Source organism: Dipodomys merriami, unplaced genomic scaffold (genome assembly GCF_024711535.1).
Source record: "Dipodomys merriami isolate MVZ:Mamm:240054 unplaced genomic scaffold, mDipMer1.0.p SCAF_290, whole genome shotgun sequence".
NCBI lineage: Eukaryota > Metazoa > Chordata > Mammalia > Rodentia > Heteromyidae > Dipodomys > Dipodomys merriami.
Window position 1 is genome coordinate 1,199,881 of NW_027204382.1, and position 18,132 is coordinate 1,218,012.

At 36.2% G+C, this 18,132-nt stretch overlaps 1 protein-coding gene across 2 annotated transcripts in view; it reads left to right on the plus strand.

Moving 5' to 3' along the window:
* LOC138839051 (WD repeat-containing and planar cell polarity effector protein fritz homolog) overlaps positions 1-18,132 on the plus strand; it is a 260,737-nt gene that overhangs the window by 115,647 nt on the left and 126,958 nt on the right. For both annotated transcript variants that reach the window (XM_070038707.1, XM_070038706.1), the window contains exons 10-12: positions 25-634; positions 8,920-9,108; positions 12,351-12,474. In XM_070038707.1, coding sequence (XP_069894808.1) covers positions 25-634; positions 8,920-9,108; positions 12,351-12,474 — 923 coding nt within the window. The remainder of the gene's footprint in view (positions 1-24; positions 635-8,919; positions 9,109-12,350; positions 12,475-18,132) is intronic.

The window sequence follows — 18,132 nt, forward strand, 5'->3', positions numbered from 1 at the left end:
GAATGTCTTTGACATTTCTTACAGGTGTTAAGTTCTGTTCGCACAGAATGGGAGCCACTGGATGTTTGCTTTCTCACCAAACAGCCTTATCAGGTGGTCACAGTGGAGCACTCTGTCAGCGTAGACCACGAGCCCATGGCTGACAGCTGCATCTATGAATGTGTTCGGAACAAAATTCATTGTGTATCAGTCACTAGAATACCACTAAGATCGAAGGCCATTAGCTGCTGTAGGAGTGTTACTGAAGACAAACTGATTCTGGGCTGTGAAGATTCTTCAGTAATTCTTTATGAAACTCATCATGGAGTGACTCTGTTGGCCCAGGCTGAACTTTTGCCTTCATTAATAAGCTGCCACCCAAGTGGTGCCATTCTGCTAGTTGGCAGCAACCAAGGGGAACTGCAAATTTTTGATATGGCTCTATCCCCTATTAACATCCAGCTCTTGGCTGAAGACCACTTACCCAGGGTGACTTTGCAATTCAGCAAGTTATTTGATGTTTCCAGCAGCCTTGTTCAGATGCAGTGGATAGCCCCTCCAGCTGTTTCTCAGAAGCTTGAAAGTGGAAATGTCTATGACCTTCTCTTTCTTAGATTGGACAGAGGACCCTTGGGTATGCTTTTGTTTAAACTTGGTAAGTCAAGGAAATTGGTGAATACACTGTTTATGATGATGGCATCACTGAGGAAATACGACTATTCTTGGAAAGTAGATTTTCTGTTTGCCGTCCCTAAAAATGGTTGGCTTTCAAACACTTACTGTAATTTCCTCAAAAAAGCTACTTTCCAATGACCTACTAAAATAGTCCTAAAAAGTAAATAAAAATAGAGTTTTTTACAAGGTATTTTCTATATCCATTGACAACCTATGTGTTTTTGGAATGTAATACTTTTTCTATCATGACTGTCTTAGATGATCTGTGTTTCTTGTTTCCCAGGTTAGCAGTTAACAAGTAAATGCTTTAAAGAATCATATTTACTTAGAATTTGCTAAAGATCTCTATTGTAATTTTTTGTTTGCCATAGGGAAAAATATCCAAAAGGATTTACCAATATCTCTAAAATTATATATTAATATAGCTTATTTCAATCAAGAAACCTTTTTGATTAGTTTATATTAATTGTAAAAAGGGGCTGCATATATGCATATATAATATAATATTTCTACACATACAATCTTTGATAAAATTCACTTCCCAAAAAATTTAAAATGAAAATGTTTCTGATGATTCATGTGTTCTTTGTAGCTTTCCATTACCAATTACATCCTGAAATAACACTGACTACTTTAGGTAGTTTTGTATAATTTAACATTCTTGAGAGAACTTAAGTTTAAAATTTTGTTAAATTAGTTCATATTACATTTGCTTGAAAAGATAGAAAAATGAAAACATTTTTTAAACCTCCTATAAGATTTGGCTATGTGATGCAGTTAATTTTTTAAAGGTATTGTAGAAGATTCACAGCATTCGAGTGTTTGGTAAATAACTTTCAGTTTAATTTTATTTGTGTTTACTTGTCTCTGAAATTGAAGATATGAAATAAATCTGGTGAAAATGACCTGATTAACCTGCAAGCCATATATATATATATATATATATATATATATATATATATATATATATATATATATATATACATATATAATGGGAGTTCTGTGCCCCTTCTACAAAAAAAAAGAATGCAGCTAAATTTTCTAGTCAGTAAGTTAATATTGCTCAAAGAATACTTCAAATCTCATTTATTATGAGCTAATGCAGTTATACTTTGCCCAACTACATGTTTAACAGTTGTATGTCTCCATACACAACACTAATTAAAGTGGATGTTTGATGTTTTGCATGTCTGTTAAAACACACACTCTTCTCTGTGTCTCTTGTCTTGCTACATAGATCTCTTTTTCTTTCTCTCTCTCTCCCTCTCACCCTTTAAATTACTCAGTTACCTGTCAAACAGAAGGCTGTCTGCCCACGTAGACCTAGTTTTTCTTCAGCCCTCCCTTGTGGGCCTACTCACAACAGCTTTGCAAAAAGCACAGCTTTCTCTTCCTATCTCTAGCACATTTGCCTTCTTACTAAAGTAAACAGGCTCTCAGTGGAGGGATTTAGAGGGCTTCCTGCTAATTGCCAGCTTGTAAACTTAATTGGACTGTCTCCCTGGGCACTGTTCCTAAATCAATTAGGCAATGAGTTGGCTGTCACCTCTTTTTCCCAAGAAGGTCTCTTGGAAGCGGATTATCCAATAGAAGACGAGCATTCAAATAAAAAGGTGATAACTTCTGCAACTGACATTTATCATTTAAATTTTCTTTTCAGTATGACTCTTAAGTTTTTTAGGATAGAGAAATTGTATAGTCCTAAGGTTCTTTAAAAGATCTAAACATAGAATTTATAAGGATTTTTAAAGCTTTAGTTCTCATTATTAATGTATTATAAGATTAATAATATTTAAATCAAATTGTTTTTCCTGGGAAGAGTAGACTCCTTGAAATAGTAGATTCCAACTAGCAATCTTTTAAAAAGAAAACTCAGTTTTAAAGAACAGATTTTTCTTATGATCTGCTACTAAATACATCCAAAAATTAATATACTTCTTGAATTAACACAGAGCTGATTCTGGGCATCCATGTGGCATTTTCATGTATAATTCAAGTTGCTGCATATGTAAACAGGTAGTTGCATGTGCAGTTTCCCCACTAGGAGCATTTATGAGATTCTTTTTCAGATACTTGTTATGCAAGCCTTTGGAAAATCTGACATGAAAGGTGTAGCTTATGATTTAAAATTGTAAAGACAGATCATAGATCATAGTTTAAAATAGAATGCTGTCATATGTAAACGTGGCAGTGGCTGATGCCAACATGCGAAGATCTTTGGATCTTGACTCCTAGATTAGGTCAGTTAGTGTAGAGTTGAAGGAAAACGGTTCCAAGGGTAGAGTTTTCCTCTTAATCTTTTCTTTTCTTTTTTTTTTTTTTTTTTTTTTTTTTGTCGGTTATGGGGATTGAACTCTGGGCCTGGGCACTGTCCCTCAGCTCTTCAGCTCAAGGTTAATGCTCTACCACTTGAGCCACTGCTCCACTTCCTGAGTGGTTTATTGGAGATAAGAGTCTCACAGACTTTCCTGCCCCGGGCTAGCTTTGAACCATGATCCTCAGATCTCAGCCTTCTGAGTAGCTAGGATTACAGGTTTGAGCCACCAGTGCCCTACTCCCACTTAATCCTTATAGTAACTGCATAAAAATTTTTGAATATTAAAAGTCCATCTTCACTATTATTGGAAGTATCTGTCCTCAGGAAGCCAAGAAATTTTACCTTATGTAGAACATTAAATACAGAATGTCTTTATGTGGCAGTCATTATTCCATACTTTTCACATACATAGACCGAGGTTAAAGAGGAAGAAGGGCCCTTAATTATACTCCTAAGGTATTAAAGCGCCTCTACTCTCACTGGAACTTTTTCCAACTCTCACTGCTCTCTTTAAACTCACGTAACCAGCTCCATCTTCTCTCAGCAGAGTAGCTCATGTCTTAATTGGCCCTTCATTAAGTATTTGCTTAATGCAGATATCCAGCCATCTAACCATTTACCTACATGCACTTGCATATTTCCCTCCCAATCCCAAGGAAAGGGAATCTTTCCTTTTGTCCTAGAGTAGTTACTTCCCTGCATCCACTGTAGATCTCATAATATCCTCTTTTATGTTTTTACTTTATCACTCTTCCTCATTCCCTGAGTCTTACTAAATTAGCAGATAAGCAAGCCAAAGCTTCACCTGGTAAACAAACAACTCTTTCTTTTTGTTTTGTTTGGCAACACCAGAGATTGATCTTAGTGCCATACACTTATTTTGTAGGTACTTTGTCGCTAGAAGGACCCTAGCCCTTCTTTGATTTATTTTTTTGGCTAGAGTCTTGTGTTCTTGTCTGGGGCTAACTTCAGACTGCAGTTCTTTTACCTATCCCTCTCAGTAGTTGGGACTACAGATAGATGTGTATTACTATCACCCAGTTTATATGTTGAGATAGGGGTCTTTTTTTTGTCTTATCTGGCTTCAAACTGCAGTCCTTTTGAACTTTGCTTCCCCAGTACCTAGGAGTACAAGCATAAGCCCAAAAAACCCTTCCAAGTGGTTTCCTCATTATTGATCAAATGATTGCTTTTCATAGCCATCATTGATATAATAGTAAGCATCAACTTTCTCTACCTCTTCACTTCTCATTCACTTCTCATTGTGTTCTGGTTTGTGTCTGCAGTGTTCTCTGGGGCTGCCCTAGGGAAGATTTATGGGGTGGTTTCCTACATGATAATTATATTCCTTGTTCCTTGATGACTTTTCAGAACTGGCTGGTTGCTGACTACCTCCACTGTCATAGAACCCTCATGGCATTTGCTTTTCTGACCCCAGATTCAGCTTTTCATTACTTCTTTATACTCTTCTGACTGCTCATGAAGATGCTGGGTCTCCAGGATTCTGGTTGTTTTTTTTTTTTTTTTTTAGCTGTGTTTCATTTTATTGAAGGGGGAGGCATGTTTACTTTTAGTCCTTATCTTTCCTCTTATCCTGGGTATGCTCAGCTAGAAATCCTTCATCCACTGCAGTACCTTGATCATGAACTTTGCAGCCTCCAGAACCATGAGCTGGGAAAACTTCCACTGTGTGTAATTGACATTGTCTGTGGTACTCAGTTACACTAGCATGAAATGATTTAGCCATTAGCCCATCTCTGACTCCAGCCCAGCCCACTCCAGATCCTGCATCTGCACATTCACCTGGCTTGCTGGGTACTGCCTCAGACTCTTTCTATATAGACCTGAAATCATCTTTCTCCACAGACCAGCTTTTCCACGTGTCCTCTCCATTTTGGCGGATTTTACAATCACAGAGATGGAACCTCTGAGTAAAAACATTAAACATCATGGTACATACCCATAATTTGAGCATTGGAGAGTCTATGGCAGGAAGACTAAGTCCAGCCTGGGCTACATAGTGAAAACCTTTCTCAGAAAAAAAACCAGAAATGTCATCATCACTCTAATGTCCATGGCCAAATTCCATCATTTTCCTTTTATATACTGCTCAGACATCTTAATTCAATTCAATCTCACTTGATCTGACCTCTCCTATTTTATCATGATCAAGAAGAGGTCTTCTCTTTACACTCTTCTACCTTCTAGTTTTCCGCCCATGCCCTACATAGCTTGCACACTGCACCAGAGTGACCATTCTAACTGTGGTCTTGGATTCTCCAGCTTGAACCACTTCACTTGTGGAACAGCTTTTGTCACCTCCCCAGCTGTGCTACATCAATGTAGCTTTCCAACCATGGCATGTCTTTTCCTACTTGCTCTGTCCATGGTGATGGTAATTGTTTACCATCTGCCTGGAGTGACCCTATAGGGCTCTCATGGAGTCTGCACAGCTGGGGAAAGGCTAAATGTTCAAGTGGTAATGCTAAAAAGAGATCATTAAAGCTAACATTCTCCCTGTCCTAGAATTTTGAAAATCACAGGAATGTATGTCTATGTTTGCCTTTCTGTCACTCTCTAAAAAGCAAAGAGGATGATTTTTCTTTTAGGAACTTTGTAAAAGAATATTCTCTTCAAAACGTATTTCCGATGAGCTGTTTTAACATTATACTTACCTAAGTGGTAACTGATGGTGGTTTGTTGTTGGATAGAAATGTGAGATACTTTATTAGATGCTTCATCAATAAAAATAATTATAAGAAATATTTAGACTGAACTTATTTTTCTTTTACCAGATCTAATAAGGAATATAGATGTAAATACAGGTCCTATTATATTTTACTCAGGGGTTTCTTTTTTCTTTTTCTTTTTGGTAGGTTGTGGGGCTTGAACTTTGGGCTTGGGCACTGTCCCTGCGCTCTTCAACTTGAGTGCGCTACTGCTTGAGCCACAGTGCCACTTCTAGTTTTTCTAGTGGTTTACTGGAGATAAGAGTCTCACGGAGTTTCCTGCCTGGGCTGGCTTTGAACTGTGATCCTCAGATCTCAGCATCCTGAGTAGTTAGGATTATAGGCGTGAGCCACCCATGCCTGGCTCAGGGATTTTTTTTTTTTTTTTTGGTCCGGTCGTGGGGCCTGAACTCTGGGCCTGGGCACTGTCCCTCAGCTCTTTAGCTCAAGGCTAGCACTCTACCACTTGAGCCACAGAGTGGTGTTGAGGAATCGAACCCAGGGCCTCATGCATGCAAGACAAGTGCTCTACCACTGAGCCACCTTCCCAGCCCATGGCTCAGGGATTTTTTAAACATGTGGTTTATATTTATCTTTATTCTTTTTCTATAAATGATTTTATTTAAATAATGCAGTCACCCTTTACTGCTTTATTTATTTACATGAAATATTGCCTGTAACAGTTATAAAGATCATAATAACTTTTTGATTATACTCATTGCCTTTTGATATATTGTCTTGACTGTTGTCATTTAAATACATAAATAATAAAAAAGAATAGAGTCTATAACACAAAATTTGTAAGAAAATATACCAGATTTTTAAAGTAAAAAAAAAAGGGATTTTATATCATTTGAAGTAAACTTTTATTCCAGGTAAAATTTTACTTTTTTTTCACACTAGAATGATACTGGATTTTACAATCAAGTTTTTGGGATATAAGCTGCACAAATAAAATACAAAAATTTAAATACACAGCTTAATATACACTTCATGAGTGCCGCCGCAATTGAGACATTGAACATGCCCTTGTCCCAAGAAATTCTCCAAAACCTTTTGTAAATCCTCGCATCTTTCAAAGCTGCTTTGTCACTACAGATTAGGTTTGTTTTATATAGCATTTTATGGAAACAATCATATAGTTGATATTCTTTTTCACTCACTATTAATCCCTGAGAATCTTCCATTAGCGTGCATCTATAATTTTTTTCCTTTATGTTACTGACCAGCAGCCTTTTATATGGATATACCATAGTTTTCTTTTATCTTTTTACACATTTATGGGCAGGTGGGCTATTGCCAAGTTTGAGCTGAAGGACTAAGAACAGTACGTACCTTTGTGTCTTGTGTACAAGACTGTATAGAAACATTTTTATTTCTCTTGGGCAAAACAAAAGCAGTGTTGGTCCGTTACCTACTTTAGGAGAAACTTAGTGATTTGCTGTTGCTTGTTTAGTGTTCTGGGTATACTAAAAAAGTGTGTATACTTTGCTATTGCTCAGTGAAATGCTTTATACTATCAGGTCAAATTTGATAGTGTTTTTCAAGTATTATACATTGTGTGGGGGGCGTGTACGTGTGCATGTGAGCACACACATGTGCATGTACATGCCAATACTGGGGCTTGAACTCAGGGCCTGGCTGCTGTCCCTGAAGGCTGGCACTCTACCACTTGAGCCACAGCTCCACTTCTGACTTTTGGTTGTTAATTGTAAACAAGAGTCTCACAGACTTTTCCTCTCCAAACTGGCTTCCAATTGCTATTCTCAGATCAGTGGCTAGGATTACATGCATGGGCCACTCAGTGCACAGCCTGTACATTTTTCTGATTGTCTGTTTATATGTTCTCTTGCTTCTAGAAAGAAATACTGAAATTTCCAACTATAATTGTATATTTTCTTTCTTTTTTTAGGTCTCTGTCAGTTTTTACTTTATTATTTCAAAGCTTTGTTACTAAATATATGCAAAGATTTTTATGTTTCTTTATTACTTTTGGTTCATTTTTTAGCATAATAGGTTACTTTGTTTTTTATCTCAGTCTTTAAAAGTATTTTTCTTATTGTTTTTCTGGGCCTGTAAAATTTCAGGTGCAAAGTCTGTAATCGTTGTATTTATATCTCCGTACATCCTATCTTTTTCCTATTTTTAAAAAAGTTTCTTTTTTCATCATCATTGAACTATTATACTCTAGTTAGCTTTTTTTTTTTGTCAACAGATCATTTCTTTCTCTTGGTCCTTGTAAAAGCACTGCTTTTGATACAAATAGAGTCAGTAGTATTCAGGTATTTTCATTTTCCTTCAAAGTTCCTGCACATTAATACCTACTGCCAAGGAGCCACCTGATTTATGAGGACTTCCAGGGCTTCACTGCAGGCTCGTGAGGCTTTTGGAGAGTCACATTTGTTGATTCTACCAACACAAAAAGAACCATAAAGTTTTACTACTTAGTATAGTTAGGGCACTTCCCCAGATTCCCTGTCAAGTTGAGTCCTGTTAGATACAGCGCAAGTTTTTATTCTGATCTGACTTGAAGTTAGTATAGAAAATTTCAGCATCTTTTGTGTGAACTAATATATTTTTTAATCTTAAACCATAAATATTCCAGTTAAATGATGATGACAGTAATAAAAACAAGAATTATAGTAATGTTTTATAATATTTTATAGCTTACAAAGTAATTTCACAGACATTTTCTCATTTAGCTTTATGATTATTTGAACTGAGAAGTTTTTGTAGACTTGCTCAAGTGAGTAAACATGGCTGAAGGAAAAAAACCAATTTTATAGCTAGCCATTTATAAAAGATGAAAAAACAAAATAAAGCAGAAAGGTGCTTAAAAGCCCCAGTACTTATTGTGTTTAAAACAGGGAAATTGTTAGTCTCAAATGAGATCAGCCTTTTAAAAGACAATAAAATAAAACCAGAACAGAGTGCCTTTTCTCTGAACTTTTTTTTTCTCCTTTGTGTATTGGCCCTCTAAGATTGAAAGTGGATTTTCTTTTATTTTGAAAGGATAGAAAAGTGTACAGTATTGTACCAAAATATTTTATAGCAAATAATAGTTGTCAAGGGACTCAGTTCCATACGTCAAGCACTTATCCAATAAATGATGATGGTTATTTTCCTTTTGGGAAAATTAACTTTGTTTTGTTACTCTGCTTAGTATTTTAAAACAAAAAATAAAGAAACAGGTTCACCTGGTTTTACACTTTGTAACAGGCATCCTCACTCGAGGACAGCTGGCCCCCATGGACATCATCTTCCAGTATATTCACTATGATGAGATCTGCAAGGCAGTAAACATCCTGAGCAGCATGAACTGGGACACTCTGGGCCAGCAGTGCTTTATCAGCATGACCGCCATTGTGAATCATCTTCTCAGACAAAAGCTCACTCCACAGAGAGAAGGTCAGCTTGAATGTATTTCATAAGTGGGCTTTGTATATACATGATGTGCATTTATAAATCAGCCTTTTTAGGATGCCTTTGAGTTACATTACTAGAGACTGGAGGACAAAAATGCTAATACTCTATTAAAACGGAAAGGATCAGATATCAAATAATTATTCCAATATAGTACTTACTATGTGGTATTTGTCTACATAAAGAACAACTTTTCTATATATTCTTGTGTTGGAATTCACAACGCATTGTACAGTTCAGTCTGAGCTGTGTGGAATATGCTTATATTTCAAACTTTGATCAGAAATTTCATGTACTCTTTGGGATTTGGTAGACAAAGGCCCCAAACAAAGGTTTTTATTCCTCCTCAGCATTAGACATCAATATTTTTTCCCTCACACCTAAGTCCACTCACTGTCCCAACAGTAGTTCTTAACACTCACTCTGTGTGTGTGTGTGTGTGTGTGTGTGTGTGTGTGTGTGTGTGTGTGTGTGTGTGTGTGTGTGTATGAGAGAGAGAGAGAGAAAGAGAGAGAGAGAGGGAGAAAGCGCTGTAACCCAGGTTGCTCCTTCTTGTTTTCATTCTTTGTCTTATACTTTTGACACACCTTACCTCTCCCTTCTACCTGCTTGGATTTCTCCTCTCCTCCTTTACTCAATAGGTAATGTTGCCCGGAGCTATTGTTTAAATGAGAGAAAAAAAAAGAAAAAGGAAAAATATGTCACACACAACAATAAAAAGAAAGCATTCATTGGCTAATTATTTAGTATATATTTTATGAGTTACTCATTTACATAATGTAAATATGCCAGAATATTCTGGCTTTGCATCTTTATTTCAAATCTTTGAAGTTAGTGTTAATGTTGGGAAATCATGGCCATCAAAAAGCTGTTTCTAGGGAGTTTATAAACTAAGGAAACCAAGTTATATGTCAAAAGGTCCTAACTGAAGAATGTTTTGTTTCTTACTATTTTCTGTAAATTTATATAGATTTTCCTCACTCATTTTTATTATATTTCCAAAATTTTAAGCATATAGATAGAATTCTGCAGGTAACCTTCCTTTTAGTAATTTTAGGCAAGAATAATGTATATGTATATGCTCCTCCAGGAAGTTATGAGTCTTGCCCTAACTCACAGAAGTCCCATAATAAATATTTACTTAATATGATTTGAATGGACTTTTTGGAAGTAGTCCAAACCCATCTATGGAGATTCTAGTATTTCTACTCTAAAGAAATGCCCAGCACAGTGCTTGGCCCTACAGTGTTACTAAATACTGGTTTAAAAAAATTTGAATTCACAAGATTTTAATAGCACAAAGTATTACTATAATAGTTCTGCCTGCAGAGTTTTCTCAAGTAACTATTTCTGAGTATTGACATACTCTCAAGATTGGGCATGTACTATAAAATAAGAAGCAGTGCCCCCAAAGAAAGCCTATAGTGGAAGTGAAGGTATGGCTCAAGTGGTAGAGAACCAGCCTTGAGCAAGTTAGCTAAGCTAAGGGACAGCACTGAGTTCAAATTCCAGTACTGGGGCAAAATAAAAAGGAGCATATAGTGATACATACAGACTATTCAAGAGCTCCTAAATTTACAATTAAAGAAGAAATACAGAGAAGATAAATTACCAAAATGTGTTTAGGACACTAGAAGATTGCTAACACCTTGGTGAATTTATGTTGTAAGATTACTGTGTTTCAAGAAAGATTATTAGGGAATACACAAATGGGCATTATCAGATTCTTGTCCTAATAAAAGAAATTTTCACAGAATGATATTGGGAGATAAGGAAGTAAAAAAGGCTTTTATGAAACTAGGCTATTAAAATGCTTGTATGATGCTGGGTTATCAGAAAATGTATATTTTAACTTGATGCATAGATTTTCCCCCAAGTAACTGCAAAACACATTTCTAAAACATTCAGAATTCTTCTCTGTTGAGATTTATTCTATCTGAATCTAACAAATTTGACATGGTAATTTGTTTTCCTTTTTATTAGTGGAACCCAGCAAGCTCTTTTATTTGCAGCCGTGTTGTGGTTATCTTTGAGATCTTCATTTCTGCCTTAAACATCAAGCTGGGCTATCTAATGAAGCTGTAACTGTGCATGGAGTTAGGAGTATTCCATGTAGGCTCGAGCATTTCAGATGTACGAAACATGCTGTCAGGAAAACAAGCAATGGCAAGAGAATCTGGCTTGTGTTCACAATAGCATTGCTGTATGCAATTTTAATCTAAATTGACTGCTGCTTTAAAAGAAAATACCTCTCAAATTCATCTTACTTTACTGTCTAGATTTGAGAAAGAAATTACTAACAGCTTAGCCAAGTTCATAGCAATTACTCTGATGAGGTATTTAATACTTCCAAACCCAAATATGCCTACAACTAAAGAGTTTTGATAAATAATGAATTGTTTATTCAACCAAGTACTGGTAGCATAAAAATAAGAGGAGTCTCACTGTGAACTGTAGTGTTCTCATACATACTCATATTCTCACCCTATGGTAATTACTTAACTTCCAGGTATTTCTGGGAGGAAGCACAGCCCCATAGGCAAGTCTCAGTAAAACTGTGAAGTAGACAAATGTGCCTTTCTCGTAATCCCTAGCCCCCTTCTTTTTCAAAACCTGTTTTCCAGTCCTTCTTTTCTCTCCCAGGGTATTAGCTTTCATACATGGACAAAACCAAGAATCTTGTTTCAGATAGGATTTACAAAAGATAGAGGGACTTTCACTGTTCTGTTAAAATTGGAAGATAGTTGTTTTTTAAAGAAATGCCTATATATAATACTGCCTACTTTTCATTTGTATTATTTAGAAAAAACTTTCTACTCTACTGATCTCACTTCCCCATGCAAAGAGGTTAGTTTTATACTTTCAGTTAAAGAGAGTAAATGTTGAGCACACTGTGAGTTGATTTCACTGGAAATACTAGTTCAAACTGTGTTTCTTTGATGAGTCACTGTTTTAATTACCCATTTGTGGTGAGAGGTTGGTTCATTATGGATTTCTTCAGTTTTGACAGCTATTTGTTGCTCAGAGTCATTGTCAGCTTTGCCTCAAGTGAAAGTTTATACACAGGTTTGTTTTTGTACCAGCTGTCATATTTTAATTTCATCTTTCCTGCAACAAGCTCACATTTCATCCAAGTTTGCAAAACCTGACTGACTGCAAACATGAGTATTCTGTTGTAATTGAAGGAGTTTCACTTGTTTTAGTGCTGCTATGTTTGAATTCCACAGCACAGCTTGAGGCAAGCCTTGGAACCTTCTATGCTCCAACAAGACCGCTTCTGGATACAACTATTTTGAAATATAGAGACCAAATCAGCAAGTACGCAAGGCGATTCTTCCACCACTTGCTCAGGTGAATGCTGTCATTAGCTTGCTTAGTGTCAGACTACCTGTTTCAGAAGCCGTCCTCTTTACTGAGAGTATTTCATAATACTCTCAGTATTTTCTGACAGTCCATCTCTGAAAAAGAAAAAAATCTTCTCGATATTCTTTTTTTTTCTATTTTCTTTTTTTTTAATTTAATTTTATTTTATTTGTGAACATACTGTACAGAGGAGTTACAATTACATGGGCAGGATAATGCATACATTTCTTACCAAGCATTGCAGCCTCCTCCTTTGTTTACCCTTCACATCCCTTCCCAGCCTCCCCCCTCCTTCCCAATCCCAATCCTTCTCCTTCCCCCCCTCCCCCCCCCCCCGCACTGACGTTGTAAAGCTCGTTTTGGACATGACAACTTGTACTTCTCATTGTTGCAACAGGTCCACCTGTATCCTTAAACAACTGGTTTTTTCCCATCTTCTCGATATTCTTTACTTAATTTATCCTTGTTTTTCTTTTAAGGAAGTATTTGAATATTGCTCAGGGCTTTTTATATCAGTATTCTTTAATATACTTTCACCTTTGTTATAAAAATGGCAGCTGTATGAAGTCAATATCAAGTTTTAACTGAATTTTGTTCCTAATGTTTGTGTGGTAATTGAAGTTAACTATATGAATTTTTTTCTATAAAGCTCTGAGTATTATTCTTTTATTATTATTAATATAAGTTTTTTATTGAGAAAATACCGTACAGAGGGGTTACAATTACATGAGCAAGGTAATGAGTGCATTTCTTATCAAGCATTGTTGCCTCCTCCTTTGTTTCCCCCTTACCATCCCTTCCCCCCTTCCCCCCCCACCCTGCCAAAGTTGTCAAGTTCATTTTTCAACATAACATCTTGTACATCTTATTGCTGCAATGAGTCCACCTGTATCCTTATTTAAACAATTTGTTTTTTCCCCTTTCACTCTCCAAATTATACCAACATCAAATATAGTGAAAACAGGGGTTTAACTATATGAATTTTTTGCTATAAAACTCTGAGAGTATTATTCTTTTTTTTTTTAATTTAATTTTATTTTTTAATTTTATTTTATTTGAGAACATACTGTACAGAGGGGCTACAATTACATGGGCAGGATAATGCATACATTTCTTACCAAGCATTGCAGCCTCCTCCTTTGTTTACCCTTCACCTCCCTTCCCAGCCTCCCCCCTCCCCCCACCCAATTATACCCCCCTCCACCCCCCACACCGACATTGTAAAGCTGGTTTTGACATGACATTTTGTACTTCTCATTGTTGCAACAGGTCCACCTGACTCCTTAAACGACTTGTTTGTCCCCATCTCCTCCACATGTTATACTGACATCAAATATAGTGAAAGCGGGGGTTACACTGTGGGGGAGGGACATACAAAGCAACAAAGAAATAATCTTATAAATGCGTTAGAAACACATGCATGAAAGAAACGAAAACATTAAAATACATATTTAAGGGTTCATTTTCCTAACATCACATTATCTGACCTTTTCCGCTTGACTCATACCTATACTAGATGTTGCAAAGAGAGTATTATTCCTATAATTACCTCTCATACAGTGGGTCAATTGCTAACTTCACTGTATCTTTTTTTGCTTCAATGGGACAAAACAAAAAATGTTAAGAAATTGCTCTAAGAAAAATGCTGTTGAAGGACAAGTATATATAGCATATTAAAAGAGGATGGGTTAAATAAATGGAGAGAAGGAAAATAAATGGTTGGATAGATAGAAAGGTATATTAGGGATACATATAAATACCATGGTTTTATCAATAAAAACAAAGAAATGATAACAAAATTTAGAATAATCTGGAGTGAGTATAAAGAAATGTAATAAAATAGGCACATAGGATCCTTGAAGGCATTAATAGTGTTCTATTTCTTATGATGAGTAGTATGTATTAGGGTTTGTGAAGGTATTACTATGCTGGGTGCAGTAGCTTATATCTGTAATCCTAGCTACTTGAGAGGCTGCATTGTGGTGCCAGACCAGCCCAAGCAAAACAAAAGTTCTTGAAATTCTATCTCAACAGCAAGAAGCTTGGTACCATGGCATATGCCTGTCATCTCGGCGATGGCGGGAAGTGTCAAATAGGCACAGGCCTGGATAAGAAACAAGACCCTAACCCAAAACAACAATAACAGTACAAAAGGAGCTGAAGTAGCACTCATTGGTAGAATAACTCCCTTGCAAGCACAAGGTCTGAGTTCAAACCTTTGTACCACCAAAAAAAGTTTCTAGTATACTAGACTTTCTATCTGTAATCTTGTTATTTTTCTTCTCTCAAACAGCTTGGTAAAAAGGAGTATTGTCATTTGAAAAACCGGTAAATGGCTTATTTAGATCAAATGCCAAGTTATTGGCGGTAGCAGATCTTGAACTAGTTTTGAGCCCTCTCTTTACCCCTTCTTTAGTACCATTCATCAGTTATTGGTTTTATAGTTTTTAGATGCCTGTAAAATAGTTAGAACTTATCATCTACTCAGATTAGGCTAAATGATAAATAGGCTTGGCAAGCCCCAAATTTTGGGAGAAACCAGTTTAATCAAGGCTTCAGGAGGGTATATTATGTATAGATTTTCTTACGTTCTACTATTAATTTTCTGTATATAACACTTTGAACTCTATGCAGCAGTGAAGCCTCGGAAAACAATATTTTTAGAAGCTGAGAGAAACATTCACTTATCTGTAATTGAATCTTGCCTTTTTATCTGAATGGTACTGGCATATTCCAAGAGATGCATCACCCTGAACAAGGCAGTCTTCCAGGAATGGGAATATGCCAAAAGTGTTGGGGTGGAGGTCATATTTATTTGAACTTGGGGTTTTGCTCTTTGCTCCTGTTGCTATTTTATTTTCTCTGGGGAAAATTAATGAGTTAACCTCTTGCCTGAAGAGCCCAAAAAAATGCCAAACAAGAATGAATGCAAAAAAATCTTGGGAGCATACTCTTGATGGCCTCTCTTAACTCTATGAAGTTATTTGAGTTTTGTCTAAAGATTCTGTTTTTGCAGCACCTAGGCCCTACCATACTCACGTTTTGCCTGTGTGCACTTTTATATTCATTATTTTCTTTATGCAGTTTTCTATTTTTTATATACTTTGCTAATGTGACTATTGTTGCTGTCATTATGATTAGACTTTAACTTTTCTACATAGTTACATGTGGAATTGGATATTTTCCCCTGGAGTTATACTAGCCTTTTCATCTTGCTCTTTTTGAATGCTTTGCTGCTATTTCTGTTCTAATGAGTGTTTATTAGTTCTTCTTTTGATAGTAGGCCACACATATCATTATGGAAAAAGAAAAGTTAGTTTGGTGGATATTAAATGAGATGGCTTAAGGTGAAACCATTCTTTTTTTTTTAATCTACTGCCAAGTTCTGCTAAGGGTAGGTGAATGAGCAAGACTTTTTGTGTGTTTGTGAAATGCTAGAATGATATTACTCCTTCTGCTTTGGCTAATCATTATTTTAATATTCTTTAAAAAAATTATTGAGCAATAAAGTAAGTCCTAAGCAGCATAGAGTATATAGGGAATTTCTCATTTTAGATGATAGAGAGTATTTCCATGGCATTAGAGGCATGCCTAAGATCACTCACATGAGGCTTAGAATGCCTGAGTCTATACTAGATTATTTTGAGTAAGAAGAGTAAAATTTACACTCACTTTAATTTTCTTCAGCATATAAAGGGGTTTCAGACTAAATTTGGGACAATAGACAGTATACCATGTAGGTTATTAAAGTATATGTTTTGTATATAATTTTGATTTTTTGTTGACTGAAAAACAGTTTACAGACATCTTTTTTATGCTCCTTGGCCTTATTATCTTTCACAAGTACAGAGAAACCTGAAACCCTCCAAATTCTAACAAATCTAAACTATGAATCTTAATTCTCATCTTTTCTTTCTGAAATCCTTTTGGATATGTTCAAAGTCATCAGTTTTTAATAAATGAACCCTAGAAATTTAAATAATTATTCCTAACATTAACGATAAGAAGTAGTAGAAGCCGGGCGCTGGTGGCTCACGCCTGTAATCCTAGCTACTCATGAGGCTGAGATCTGAGGATCGCGGTTCAAAGCCAGCCCGGGCAGGAGAGACCATGAGACTCCTATCTCCAATAAAAACCACCAGAAAACTGGAAGTGGCGCTGTAGCTCAAGTGGTAGAGAGCTCGCCTTGAGCTGAAGAGCTGAGGGACAGCGCCCAGGCCCAGAGTTCAAGCCCCATGACCGACAAAAAAAAAAAAAAAAAAAAAAAAGAAGTAGTAGAAGCACAATCTTGATAGGGTAGCCAATACAGTGTGTATTTATTTAATTTTAATTTATTTTATATTATTTACTTAATTTAGTTTAATTCATAAAATAATTACTCTGGAAGACACCTACAGAATGCAAATGTGTGTTTGCCTAAACAGATTTAGAAGGCAGTTGTTCACTTATCTGTGGTATTCAGTAGTCTTCTGGAAGCATGAAGTTTCTCAGACATAAACAGAAAACTATAATTGGAGTGTGTAAATGTGGATGAAATGAAAGGACAGGCAATTGAAATGAGTGCCACCTACTAAGTTTTTATTTATATGTGTTATAAAGGCAATAATTCATTTACTTCTAAGGCCATTGTTTACTTTCATACAATGGTATTATGTGATTGTGGCACAGAGTCATACCTTTTTTTGATGGTGCTAAGGTTTTTCACTCAGGTTCTTGCGGTTGCTAGGCAGGAGCTCTATCACTTGAACAACACTGCCAGCCCTTTTTTACTTTGCTTATTTTTTGGTTAGGGATGCTATTTTCTGTCAAGAGCAGTTGATTATTTATGAAATAATTCACATTCTGTAAGAAGTTTTTAACTTAAATTTAGGTTGCTATCATTGAGCAAACATTTAATTGACTCATCTCTAATGTGATGGCTGGGATGACTTCTCTTTGGTGAGACAAGTGATGTTAACTGGTATTGATGATGGTGCTACTGGCAACTGCTTTTCTAGGTTTGTATTGGTTAATCTGGAGCATAGTCACTTCTTTGGAAAGGTAAATGTTGAAAAGAACTACCCATTAGCAATAACTTGTCCAGAACACAGGTGCATATTTCAATGTAGGAAATTCATCATTGCTCATGTAACATTTGTTTAATTAAAGCAGTATACCTAGCTTTTGACTCATCATTGAATGGTGTACCAAGATGTTTACTTCTGTTTGTTTGCTTTTTACATCCTTGAATCTTTTACTAATTGCCTCAGTCAGTTCTGTACATTCACCAGCATATGCACATGTCATAGAACACTTTTATCTTCTAGAGTAAGGAAATACACTAGATTATTCCACAGCCTTATTTTGACATCGTAAGAGTTAACATTTCAAAGCAAGGAGCTGAAGGAGCTTGGTGGGACCTTGCATCTTGACCTTCAGCTTTGAGAAGTACTTGCCATGAACACTAGATCACACAACCAGTGGCTATCAATCCTGACAATTTCCCTTCATCTTAATGAAACTGCTTGACTTCACCTGTGGTTCATAATGTCTCATGAGCATATTCCTGTGACTCAGCCACCACACTTCACAGTGATAGAGTAACAACCTGACTCAGAGTCAGCATCACTTAGTAACTACTTTAAATGGTGGCTGTTAAACCCTCTG